Source organism: Bombyx mandarina, chromosome 08, assembly GCF_030267445.1.
Source record: "Bombyx mandarina strain Sakado chromosome 08, ASM3026744v2".
Lineage (NCBI taxonomy): Eukaryota > Metazoa > Arthropoda > Insecta > Lepidoptera > Bombycidae > Bombyx > Bombyx mandarina.
In genome coordinates, this window is record NC_143215.1 from 193,880 (window position 1) to 208,078 (window position 14,199).

General features: G+C 39.0%; 1 protein-coding gene across 1 annotated transcript in view; it reads right to left on the reverse strand.

Annotated features, from left to right (window-relative positions):
* Nucleotides 1-14,199, reverse strand: part of LOC149502393 (uncharacterized) — an 85,709-nt gene that overhangs the window by 25,054 nt on the left and 46,456 nt on the right. The window contains exons 23-26 of the mRNA XM_089729362.1: nucleotides 11,356-11,445; nucleotides 8,640-8,756; nucleotides 7,702-7,806; nucleotides 2,270-2,406 (exon numbers count right to left, since the gene is read on the reverse strand). Coding sequence (XP_089585488.1) covers nucleotides 2,270-2,406; nucleotides 7,702-7,806; nucleotides 8,640-8,756; nucleotides 11,356-11,445 — 449 coding nt within the window. The remainder of the gene's footprint in view (nucleotides 1-2,269; nucleotides 2,407-7,701; nucleotides 7,807-8,639; nucleotides 8,757-11,355; nucleotides 11,446-14,199) is intronic.

Consider the following 14,199-nt stretch of genomic DNA (forward strand, 5'->3'; position numbering starts at 1 on the left):
ATGTACACGGATGTTCTCAATTAATCTAACCAGTAGAATGGTCGATGTTTTCGTTTGAATCAGTTGCTCATGATCTGTTAGACTAATCTAATTTAGAATTAGATTGAGCTGCTATAAAATTTACACTGTGTCAAACAAAACCGAGGGGTAATTGAGGAAATAAGCAGACAGAGAACAGATCCGCTCCATTTCGCGACGTCCCACTATGTTTTTATTGTGGATGTGTTTACGTTTATTTAAGCACTTTCGCTGAAAGGATATAATTATTTTCAGCTATTTGAATACAAATCTAATAATATAAAAATGAATTGCTGTTCGTTAGTCTCGCTAAAACTCGAGAGCAACTGGACGAATTTGGCTAATTTTGGTCTTAAATTATTTGTGGAAGTCCAGAGAAGGTTTAAAAGGTAGATAAATATGAAAATGCTCGGAATTAAATAAAAATAACAATTTTGTTTTTCCTTTGATGTGTCCCCCGTCGGACGGATTCTTTTTGTTTGTTTTAAGTTTATTTTACACAAAAGTTTAGGTCTTTTATTTATCGGTTGAGGCACTACAAAATCTGCCGGGTCAACTAGTGTTTCATAAAAACAGCTCTTGAACAATTATTGGAGAAGATCCCGAAAATTTTTCTTTTACAATCGCACCGCCCGCCGCTGCAGCACAAGCCATCCACACTCCCTAGAACTGCTACGTTTTTTTTTATTTTTTTATTCCTACCTATATAACTTCGAGGGGCTATCCTAGATTCACTGAACTAGTAGGTGAGCTCACGGGGTCAAATCTGACGTCGTTGCTAACACTAGCCCTAGCAAGGGCAGTGCTTTGCAGTGTCTACCACTGGATCGGAAACGTGAGAAGCTCAGCAGGCTGTGTCTGTGGGTTAATTTCCTCGCCGAGCCCTTCGTCGCAAGTGACGGGTTCGACGAGAACGATGATCGGTACTTGGGGTATCTAAAAGCACCGTTAGTGGATCGGTGGGATCCAAAATGACGTGTACCGCTGCGTTAATTACCAGTGCCGGTACCAGTCGGCGTTGGAATAAGCTTCTCTACGGTGTTTACTGAGCTCTACCTGTTCTTCTTCAAACTATGTAGATTTGGGGCGACGGTGTGCGCCCTTAGTATTTATTACGAGAGAGCTTAACGTTAATTTGTATAAATATTGGGTGAAATTAAATTAAATTAAAAATACAAATTTAATACATAATATGAACTTAATATTAAATAAATTTAATGGTTTGAAAAAATATTTGACGTTCCAACTTGTTAATCTATGACTCGTCAATTTATATGGGTCTTGCGCAAAATTGAATGCCCCGGGTCCGCTGAGGAATCATTTCAAGCCTCGTTTATGTCTGAAATATCGTCTCAGGGAACATTCAGACAACTCGGCGTTATGATTTTTTTAGTTAGCTGGATTAGAGTTACTAATGGTTTCAATCGCTTCTGCGAATTGGTTGGTATCTTTGTCTTATCCATTTTCAGTCAGTCAATTATGCGGTTCTAAAGTCATCCAATTTTGTTGAGGTTTTGACTCCAGGCGTTCTAGATCCAACAAAAATCAAGTCTCAATACACCTCAAAACTTTTACTTTTCTGAACACGTTCGTTACGAGATCAACAGCCCCAAGTTGTACACTCATAGATTTACATATTGTGCCAATTTTGTCACGTCAAGTTATCGGTTATAATATCAAAGGAAGTCTCAGCGACTAACGAGCGCGACTTTGAATTTGTTTGTAGGTTAAGGGGAAGATGTAAAGTTTATCAGTTAAACTGTATTCGACTATCTATGCGATGAGGATGAATGATGATATGTCGACAGACTGAGATGAAGATATTATTGTTCTCTGTCTCTAGCTGCTGACATCCCCCGGTAACCGTCCTCGCTGAACCCGTCGCTTACTACGAAGTGCTCGGCGAGTAAATTAACCCATAAACACAGCCCACTGAGTTTCTCGCCGGATCTTCTCAGCGGGTCGCGTTTCCGGTCCAGAGGTAGATTCTGCAAAGCACTGCTCTTGCTAGGGCCAGTGTTAGCAATACCTCTAGTTTGAGCCCCGAGAGCTCACTTACACGCTAGAGTATCGCTGATATAGCCTCTCAAGACTAAGGTGTTAAAAAGCTGACATCATAGATGTAGAAACGGCATGAGTAGCGATGACCACCTGACAAATATTGCAATTAAATGACCTTTAACGGAAATTATAATTACAATGTTGTCGATCCACGTTGTCCGCGACACAGCTACCTTGCAATTAAAAATACCTGTATTAGTATCTGATCCCGATACAAGCCCCAGCAGTCGGCGTACACACTGACGTCGACGCACACCGCGTCCCCCGCGGTCGTCTGTGAGCAGAGCACCCCCACACCGCACTCTCGGACACCGCTCGACCAGACATCTGTAAACGACTACACTACTTCAAAACATATTTTATGTGGGACATATGTACCTACAGACTAATCTATACTAATATATAAATCTACAGTGGTTTTTACGGACGTTCCGTTATAACTACTGAACCATGCATCCGATTCACTTGAAACTTGGTATCCATGTAGAAAATACATATACTAAATCAACATCATCATCATTATCCTGCCCTTCTCCCAGTCACCTGGGGTCGGCGCAACATGTTTTCTCCTTCCATACTCTTCTATCATATACCATTTCTTCGTTCACTCCCTTCTTACCCATATCGTCTTTCACACAATCTATCCATTTCTTCTTAGGTCTACCTCTTCCTCTATATCCTTCCACATTCATAGTTAACACTCTCTTACCAACCTCATTTTCATTTCGTCTCATCACATGTCCATACCATCCTAAACGCGCACTCCTCAGCTTCTCTGTCACAGGTGCCACTTTCAGACTTCCTCTAACATATTCATTCCGTATTCTATCCATTCTCGTTACTCCACACATCCATCGCAACATTCGCATCTCTGCTGCATGCAATCGCTTTCATCAAGACAAGACGGCAGGCCTTATTAAGGTCTTAAATATCTTCCCTTTTAGGGGAAGAGGAATGTGTGAATCACATATGGTGCCCGTGACCTGCCGCCATTTCATCCATCCTACGTCAATTCTGTGCCTCACAGTACGATCCAGTTCACCGTCGCTTTGGATAACAGACCCTAGGTATCGGAAGTCTTGACATACTGGCAAAGGTGTTCCGTCGAAGGAAATGGGTGTAAAATTGGAGAGACCGCCAAAATCACAGAACAGATGTTCGGTTTTCGATCTGCTGATTTTTAGGCCAACACCCTCCAACTTGCATCGCCATTTCTCCAGTATGTTTTGGACCTCGAGCCCGTTTTCTTCGACGTGCACTATGTCATCGGCAAACAGCATACACCAAGGGGGCTCTTCCTGTATCTCCGATGTCAAGGCATCCATCACAAGCAAGAAGAGATAGGGACTTAGTGCAGACCCTTGGTGTAAGCCCACTGCCACATTGAACTCGTCGGAATTCCCCGCGGCCGTTCGTACATACGTCCTGGCTCGACTGTACATGGCACAGATTAACCTCACATACTTACCAGGTATACCTTTCTCATTCAATGCCCACCACAAAACTGCTCTAGGTACATATCCTAAATGGATAGGCTAATGTTTATAACTGGACCAAGGTGGTCACGACCCTCAGTAATGAGGAAATGATAAAGAGGAGGAGGAGGAATATTTATATGAGTATTGGACTCCCTACACCAATTGTGGGGGCGTTAATGATGAGAATCTTTGTGAGGATGAGAAATAAAAATGTTAATTTTAAATGCCCAGCGAAGCGGATGGGTACAGCTAGTTGATACATACGACCAAAGATCTGAAAATTCATTACTTAGTTCTAAGAGTCGTTTTTTGTCAATTATCTCATAATTTTTATGTCGTTCGAATCTTTTTTTATTCCTTTTTTTTTGTTTCTACGTTTCTCTCGCTTTTAATCACTAAGATGCATATATTATGTACAGGCGAGAACTCACGGTCGACCCGATTGAGCAGTTTCCAAGCTCCGTAAACTGTACGATGTCGATGTGAATGCCGCCGCCCATTTAGAGCAGAAAGATCACATAAAGGTCACTATTGGCCAGAAATAAGGACATTCCTACCCTTCGAATTATATTGCATTACGTGTAATATTAGACAGGATCGCGCTCAGCAGTACTGGCTACTACAAAAGTCGTATTAGATTATAAGCTTCAAGTTACGCAAATACTTATTAAAAGCCTGCAAACTCTCGCATCACACCACCAAACATGAGTATGATCAATTTACTCTAAACGATTTTACGCACCGAAAATTCTAGAGAAAAGACACAGAGACAAAGGGTATTTTTCCACGAAACGGATTGATTCAGCAATAAATAAATTCATACGTTCGACGTTCGAGCTCACAGAGCGCCGCCGCGCCGGTTCCGAGACACTGACGACGCTGTGATATTAACAAAAATACAAATGCGTGAATATATTCTTCTCAGGGTAGACGTGTACGTGCAGCTTGTAGCTTTCAATGTAATGGGGTCGATATGTGACACGAACTACAACACGAGGAACTTTCAGTGGTGGTTAGGCAGACTGTAGACGCGGGTAGGTGTAGTTTAATTGAGAGTTAGACCACATGACTCAAGGTGGGTGATATTCATGTTGTGATTTCTATGGGCTCCAGTACCACAACAAGTGGGTCATATACTCGTTTATTAATCTACGCAATAAATAAAAGAAAACGTGAATGAGAGCAACCTTGGGACATGAGATCGAAGGTTTAACACTGGTCCTCGCGTGTTACCCTTCAAACAGGAACACACGGCTGCTTTACCATACAAGTTATATGTGCTCTAGACATCGGTAACGCACAACCCATATCTATGTTCTACTGTTACAGCTTAATACCAAATGGACAGTGAACCTGTTTACATGTGTACAGCAATTACAAAATAAATCATTAGTTATTCGTCGAATGAGTTAATCAAACTTGGAGGCTTAATTTGAATGAGTTCTGCGGTATGACGTTCTGTAATCGCATAACTAATAATAAACAAACCCGCCGCTTGTATCATCTCTTGGAATGCTATAAGCGCGTTCAGCTCGGTGTTGACTAGGCCCCCTGTCTATCGTCAGTGGCCGTGAGATATGACGACATGGTTGCTGTACGTGACGAGTACATTGCGCGCTGCTATTTATTATAGCACATTAGTTACTGCACTCGCGGTGAGGAACGGTTCCTAATCTAATGCCCTAAGCTATAAGCTACCGTCCTTGTGCTCAAGAACAGAGCGATTCCTTCTAGCTCCGTGAATAGTCCCTTCCAAAGTCCATCATCATTATTCTCCGCTGTTAAAGTAAACTCATCAATTATAATTTGTTTGTTCAGTCACTCGGTCACGGATGAACAACGATCAACATAAAAGCAACCATCGACCGTTCTATCTAAAGTCGGGGCGCGTAACTCATCTGGACAATCATTTATCAAAACGTAACGAGTGCAATCGTTTCACTGTGAAATGGAGGGCGTACATTTGAATTCCAAAAGATAAGATAATATAGTTAAAGGAGGTCAGTCCGCCCCGGGTGCTCGGGACTCCCTCCGTCCGGAAGTCGGCAGCCATCACAGTGAGTTATGTATTATAATTTCTACACACTGAGATTTTTTGCTGGGTAGTCCAACGATCCCAATGTTTTTGTTCCAAACTCGTTTAATTAGCAAGATTGCTCTGAAAACATCTTAAGCGCGCTTTAGTTAATACACAACATTTGCTTTGCCTCAAAATTACGATGCTATATTGCATTACGCAACTTATTCAATAAAACGCTAAATTGTGAAACTTCTAAAATTAATTTAATATAATATTTAGATAGTTTTTAAGCTATTGCATAGCTTTTACCGCGGGTTTTGAGCGTGGCGACCGAATCAAGAAATTCCGTAACGAAAATAAAACCTAACACCCCCACTCGGCCTACCATGTAGCTCGCGTTCAACACATTTACACGTTGCGCTTGTGTAGTGTTTGTGAATAAGTTACAGTTAATGTTTTGCTTTTGTTAATGTTTATAAATATAGCGTGATCTTATTTTATTATTGTTTTAATATAAACTTATTATTGTCTAATTATAATTGCATAAGTTGATAAAAAATGCTATGCATTAGCTTTACCGCGGCACGCGGCAGTCCCCGAGTGCCACATGTGTTTTTTTGTTTATATAATATTTTTGTTCTACTTAATATGTTGCGTTGTCTATCTGATTGAGTAGAAAGTATAATAATTGTTAGTTTTCAAGTCATGCACAGAGATGGTTTTTATTGATTATAATTATAATATATTTTTTTTTTGTATACTATACTTAATTAGTATTTTGCCGCGCTTGCGCTAGGTACTGGAAAAGGAGTTCGGGGTTGTGTGGGATGTTGACAAAATGGCGGTAACAGAGAGGAAAATATCGCTTCGAGTGAACTAAACAGTGCTGAGAAATTGATTTCTATTTTTAGACCTGTAGAACTAAAGTATAATCATATAGAGTGTAAATTTCATTTCTTTGTAATAGACGTTATACTTGTATTCGTCTTTCACTATTATAGTAGATAATTCTAAAATAATAATATTTTTAGTTGCTGTTCGCATAAAGTACGCTTCAGTAGTGCAATGCTGTGAATTAAATCCGTTTCAGTCGTTTTATAATTCAGTTTTATAAGGATAAAAAAAACCTCAATCACTTTTATCTATTGGGAATATTACCATAATATGTTTTGATCAGATGAGTTGTTCAATTTCACACATGCGTAAATAATTGAATACTTGTATTCTACGCGTGTATTTGGTTTGCTCTTTGTTCTCTAAATAAAACAGGAAAATTAAGCGTTAAATGATATTATTATGAAGAAAGTGCATTCTCTGCAAACATCTCTTGACTTCAAATGGACCTTCTGTCAGCAGAATTCGTTGGTCAAGGCGCCCGTCAAGCTCATAAATTGACAATGTATTAGCATAATTGCCCCTCGCTTCCTACACAGCTTAATGAACGGCTCCGAGCTTTCAAAGCTTTTTCCCTATTGCAATGTTTGGACGCTAAAATACTTTCTCATTTTTTCCCTTTGAAAAAAATTATACCTCTCTCAAATTTGGAACTTTCATTTTAAGAACGAGTTTTCCTTTCTTTAATTGTTGTCGGTAATTTTAATTGCGGTTGCCACTCACTGGCTCTCCATTTGGAAAGTTTTTAACGAACAATTTGCTTTGTTTAGTTGTTTAATGCAGCAATTATTATTATAAAAGTCATCAAAATTTTTGGATATTTCAAGATTTCGATATTCAAATTTTATATATAAATTTTATATTAATAAGTCTAAGGCCAAAGGCATTGGGTTAGGATGATTGTAACAGCGGGTATGTATATGTGTTCGTGTGAGTTCTAGTTTGAAGGTTAAGATGGCCGTTATTCCAAAATAAGCGCCTCCATGACGCCAGTTGGGCGACATAGTTCATGCCACGTAGTCTTTCGAATATATTAATTTGCTGTACACGAAGTGCGTCCACAATTCTTCCACCTGTCTTTGCCAAAAATACAATATCACTGCTCACAGTGTGACACAAAAGAAAAACAGCGGTACCGAGTCAGATGCCGTATGAAAATCTCAGTACCAGTGCGATGTCAGGCCGCAAAGGGTTCACTGTAAATCATAATACTGCAATTAAGATACAAACCTGAGCTAATTGATCTCCTGCGTTTTAAAGGCCATCTTCTCACGATGCTTTTGCATTGAAGTCTTTGAGTAGATTTATTGGAGAATACGAGGGTTTTAGTACGCACTGCAATCAATAAAGCTATCAAGTAATGATTTATTCCCGAAACTTTTCGTGAAACTAATCGGTTCTTCACACCAGGACGGCGAATTATGCTTTACGAAGGGTAGGTTCGGTATCAGGTGGAGCACTGCTCCCATCTCTGGACTAGTGTCTTGTTAATAACAGAAACATCAACACTCGATACAAAAGAGGGCCGGTCGGGTTGTTGATAATTTCGTTCTCGCGGATCGTTTGGAGCCTATGGGTCTGCGGAAAGACATTGGTTCTCTCTGTTTTGGACCGTATGGTCCGCTCTGAGAAATTGTTTGAGTTGATTCCGTCATCTCATTTTTACCGTCATACTAGCTGCTACCGATTCAGAGTCCATCTGTACTACCTAGAACCTACAGGCGTCTCCGGAAATCCTTTTTAATATGTACCAGACAAGATACCTCGATTTGGGATGAACTTCCCTCCACGTTGTTCCCTAAGTACTATGACATGTCTTTTCTCAATAAGGTTTACAGAGAATATCAGACGTAGGTAGCAACATGACCTTAACTTCCATGAGCGACGGTGACCGTTCATCATCGAGTGGATGGTATTCACAACTATATACCAAGGCTGTAAATGTGTAATATTTAGTACGTGGATAAAAAACAAGAATCACATTGCCATAGCCAGCCACCTGTTTTGAAACTAACAGATTGTTATTTATATGTACCTATATACATATGTCGTGTTTTATTTTGTTTGTAGCCTAGATGAAAAATAGCAGAATTTTATCAGAAGGGGTGGAGTACATTTGTTGGCGATTAATTAATATCGATAGTTGTTATTGTATGGTATTTATAGACCTTTTTTAATAGGGAGATTCTTGTACTGTAGACACAAAGCTTCAGAGCACTCCGGCAACACTGGTTTGGTGGTCTCGAAGCACTTGCAGACTCTGGTCAAGAGGGGGGGTTCACATACTGAAACAAACAAACAAACTTAATGTACCACTAATTGTTGAATATCGTTATGGTACATTAAATTTTTTTATCTCGACACAACCAGCTCTACTAATAAACAGTTTAACAAAACAATCAAACTGGAATATCGTCATAGCCTCTACGTTTAGCTTTGTTACACTTAGATTAAAAACGGCTTAAACATTCATTTCCTCAATTCAGAGGATCGTGGTAACTCCTGGTCGAGAAAGTCAATCGAATACTCAATGCTTAATTTCACAACACTATAAAAGTTCAGCTATAAAGTATAATATAATAAATACTATGTGTTATTGTTCACAACGTACGTCATAACATTATTTATAGTATCTCATCACTCCAGGCCTCCGCGCCCTCACAAGGGATACGGATTAACATGCAACTCGCATATCCAATATGCTTTCAATATACTTAGAAATGTTTACGTTATATTTACTAACGAAAATTTCACGATACCATTTTCTTATATATTCGTTTTCAAAGAAATATAAATCGTGACGTGGATCGTGGATGGGAGCTAAGATATGACAGCTGACTGTAAAATTTTGATGTACATAATAAGATATATTATTACTTTGGTGGAGGCGGAATTGCGCCTCGTGTTCGTTCACCTACCGAAGAAAAAAATTTGTAGGTTAAGGTATCGATTCATACAGACTCTGTGGAATAACATTCACTAATGTGGAATAACACCATGACATGAGGGTGGCTAAGCTCCTACGAGCTCCCCGCGCCTCGGCCAAGACGGTAGCAGCCACCTTTTAATTGCCTTGCCTTTTTTTTTCGGTCCTGGGTCCGAACCTCCTACGCGCCTAAGTGGGCGCGCGGGGTATGTGGGACTTGACGATCTGCAAGGTGTTGGGAGCAGACCGCGCGCCCTAGGAATTTTAGGGCCCTGCCCAATAATGGTCTTCCCTGCCCTCTCGGTCTAACGTCTGATTCCCGCCTGACACAAAACCCGGGAGAAGTAGGTGACTACCGAGGTGAAGACTGCAATCAGACGCGCAGTTCACTTTACTGTTGACTGTCACTCTTTCCAAGGTAGAGAGACCAGTTGTCAAGCAATATCATAAGTGATGTTATTAAATTTTGAGATTTAACAGAAATCTAGAATTAGCAGCATAGCTAGTTAGTGCATACTTTGAAGTATGGGTAAAAGTTTAAAAAAAATTACTAATTACGACTTAGTTTTTTTTACATATTTAACGTGATCTACGTTGTTGATACCGCGGCCACGTTGCGGCTTGAAATACTGATTGTGGAACGCCCGGCATCATAAGGATACATCAATTAAACGTAGTAAATTTTATTCTTTATGTAATTAAATAGCGCACATGCGTCCAAACATAATATTATATAGTGTATATGTTTTAAATAATCTTGCAATTTTAGATAACATAAAATTGTGACTTCGGTTAATTTTTAAACCCAAGACGGATTTTTTTAAAGGCACTTGTCATCTTTGCTTTTCGCCTTTGTGTTTCGCATTTGATATAACGTCAGAACGATGGCAATTTACGTGCAATGGCTACATTGAAATTCGTCTGACTGTGAATGTTTCCCAATACGACCTAGTATAAAAAATACATAAAATTTACAATATAATATAAATATAAATAAATAAATATAAATATTTACTAACAATCACGCTACGTTAACTGGTCCCGTGCTAAGTTCGTAAAGAACTTGTGTTACAAGTACCAGATAACGGAAATAAATATAATATTTTTATTATACACATACATATATTTAACATACACCCATAACCCTGGAAAGACATTTATATTTATCATACAAATATCTTCCCTTGGCGGGATTCGAACCCGCGACCCCCTTGTGTAGTGACCATGTCACTTACCACTACACCAGACGGCCGTTTAATATCTGTAACAGTTATTGTAAAAAAATTCAGAATGTAAAATACCACATCTATTTATTCCGATGCTGAATGGCACGTTCGTTTGATTTATCCAATCGTTTTTCAACGGTTGTGATGTTATATTATTTACAATGCGTCAATAGACTTTCAATTAATGACCTCTTTAATATAAAAAGTGTCAAATCGACCTTATCGTAAACGCTTAAGTTTCATTTTTCTTTAAGGGACTAATGAAAAGAAAATAAATACATTTTTCCTTAGAACGTTCCAGAAAGAACTGGGTCGAGGCTTTTGAGATTCATTACGAGCTTATTACAGAATACAAACTGGGGAACTACAAATTATAATAAAGTTTAAAAATTAACAATAAAAGAAAATTAATAACCAAGAAATAGCTGGTACAAATAACTTCGTCTTAAATTAGGCCAGCAAGATGCCAGTATCATGAAGTAATGTGGGTCGATCTTGGCACACATACCAGATTAATTGAATGGAGATAAAACATTGTTAAGTGTCCTCGAGTGACATGATAAACGGCGAGCTGAATGTTACACTGAGCTCTTGAACTTATCAGCAGCAAAAGGAAACGTCAGAGGTACATAATACATGTACATAACAGCCGGGCTGAGGATCGTTGTCAATTAATGTTCTTAAATTCTTAGCCGTCTGCGAACACAAACTGGTAAAATCTAGTTTACTCACCTATTTCCACTGATTTCTCTTCGCTTGGTGGTCTTAGAGGCTTCGTCGGGGGAATGTACTTCAGTTCATAATGACAACGACAAACACTTCCTAAGAAAAAAATTCCAATTTATGACCTCTACAAAGCGCAAGTAATACTTGTTAGAGTTGAAGTTGGTAGGCAGCGGCTTGGCTCTGCCCCTGGCATTGCTGAAGTCCATGGGCGACGGTAACCACTCACCATCAGGTGGGCCGTGTGCTCGTCTGCCTGCAAGGGCAAAAAAAAGTTCTCCTAGATGGTAATGGCGAATATCGTTAGCTTTGATCGTGATTTGACTGGCTTTTAGTTTAAATAATCTTAGTTATATAAAAGCTTCTCGATGGACGGAGCCACGAGAGGAACAAACGAACAGACGTGGCGTGTAGGTTGTTACATCCCACGTTTTTCGTCGCTGGAAATTAATATTTTAATCTCTGTAAAATGAAATTGTATCTTCACAAAGTTTCATAACAGTCGCTATAAGTCAGATTAATGTAGCGTTCGTTGCGTAAAGCTTCCGTTCGGTTCACGGTCCGGATCCGGCACGTACAGCGCATTGGAGATTATTACTACCCTTGTAATTTTATGTTTTTTTTTTTGCTTAAATGGGTGGACGAGCTCATAGCCCAAGTATAGTTACAACAGCTGCCCCGCCCTTCAAACCGAAACGCATTACTGCTTCACGGCAGAAATAGGCAGGGCGGTAGTACCTACCTGTGCGGACTCACAAAAGGTCCTACTACCAGTAAGGACACATTCACATCACTTTAATATATTAATTTCTGTTCTGGATTTTAATTCAATCTGCGCCAATTGCTTGGAGTTAATTCACTAAATGTTAACTTTCATGGGTTAATACACAAAATCGGCCTACAACTATGGTGCAGAGGAATGTGAGATGCATTAAGAGGTTATTATGTCTGTGTACACTTGGAAAAAGCCGGTTTATAGCGCTGAGAAAACACTCAAATGTACGATCCAACGTCTGAAACTTACTCGTGCAGGAATCATATTCTTATAGCACTAATGCTATCACACAAGAGTGCACAAGCGTAACTGGGAAATTTTAGGAGAGCATCGGACGACAAGTGATAGTGTGATGAAGAGTGCCGTGAAACAAAACACATTTGACGCGTTAGTGCAGCTCTAACGTGACCTATGGACCTACCGACGTTACTCCGGAGATACGGGGTCCGCCATCGTAACATAAACACGAAACAATAATCGGTTGCAAATTTTTTATATAGCTACACATAAAATGATGTAAATGTCGTAAAGGACAGTCATAAATTCTAATCACATAAAACTCACGTCATTTTGAGCCTTAAGACTTTTGGTTTAGAGATTTAAGGCTTAGCTTTAAATTTATTCTTCTTATTTAATAAACATATTGTTTTGAACTTCTTGAAATGAAATCTCCTTCACAATGTTTCACAGGTAGTGGCTATATTCTTTATCAGACATGGCTTCAAAAAAGGTTTTTGGCGTTGTGTAATTAATGTACAGTCTGAAGGTATGGTGTGCTATGCTTTGCCATTATCTTTTGGGAACCACTTCATCTTGGAACAGATTTGGCAAAACAATTTATTACAGTACGTACAGTAAAGAAGTAGTTGTAAAATAGACATGGTTATTGGTATACCAACGGTATAATTAATTACACAATGAATTGTGAGAATAACATTGTACATTAAGAAAACTACATAAATCTGATGAAAAATGTAATAAAGCATGAGTGCAGTATATCACGAGACCGACCGGCTCACAGCGCTGTTCCAGTGAACTCCAACTGAGCGCACTTCCGATCAACACGTGGATCGAGACGGTATGACATCTTTAGATTACGTTCCGAGTGACTGCGCCTCGACTGATAATATATTCTTATTCTAACGCGTGTACTAAACAACTGCTCCGATATATGAGCTCCCAATCACCAAATCTTCTATTTGACTATATAGCACCGTGGTACGGACCGTGGACTCTTTAATAATTGCGTCGTTAACCGTTAAAAATGTAAGTACCATTTTAAAAGTAGTTGGTGAGCACGATTTTATTAAAGTGATACTTTATTATTAAAGTGAAACTTTTACTTTTATTACATCGTCTCAAACTTTTTCGTCTGTGTGTTGCATGTCGCGTGACGGTCGGCTGCGCAGTAGGGATAAAGTGAAAGGCGCTCGTTAGAGCAGCCAAGGCCAATATGGCGGCGCCTATAGTTCGCAGCCGCTGATCGTGTAGTGTATAGACTATTACGTTTTTTTTTTGTCAGTGTTTAATGTAAATGTTGTTTGTCATAGTTAAATGTCTATAATATGAAAAAAAGTTTCACTTTTACCGTGGTTTCATAAAACCACACAATCTTTTTTTCTATATAATTATTTAGAAAGCCATAAGCCTTTCGAGGGTCGAATTACATAATAACTATATTATTACAACTAAACGTCTTATCTATTAGGTAAAGGATAGTATTCAACCTCCAGTGACATTTCAATCACATCCACAAAGTTACCATACTGTATCTCTCCACATATTCTCAGAGCACGCGAGTACGGGAACCGAGAACATAATGATATTACATGCAGACGCAGCAGTGCCGCGGAAATAATATATAGGTATGTATAACAATAAACTTGTTACTTGCGGAGTCTCTTTATTTATATGTCGGAAAACAGTTTGTTCATTGTAATATCATTTAGAAACATTTCATTTGATATTATTATACTTTTTACTGCTAATTATCAGTTTTCACTTGTTCATAGCGCTGCACTGCCTATTCTGCCTTGTTTGAATAATAGGAGAGCCATTATTTGAATGTAATTGAGAGA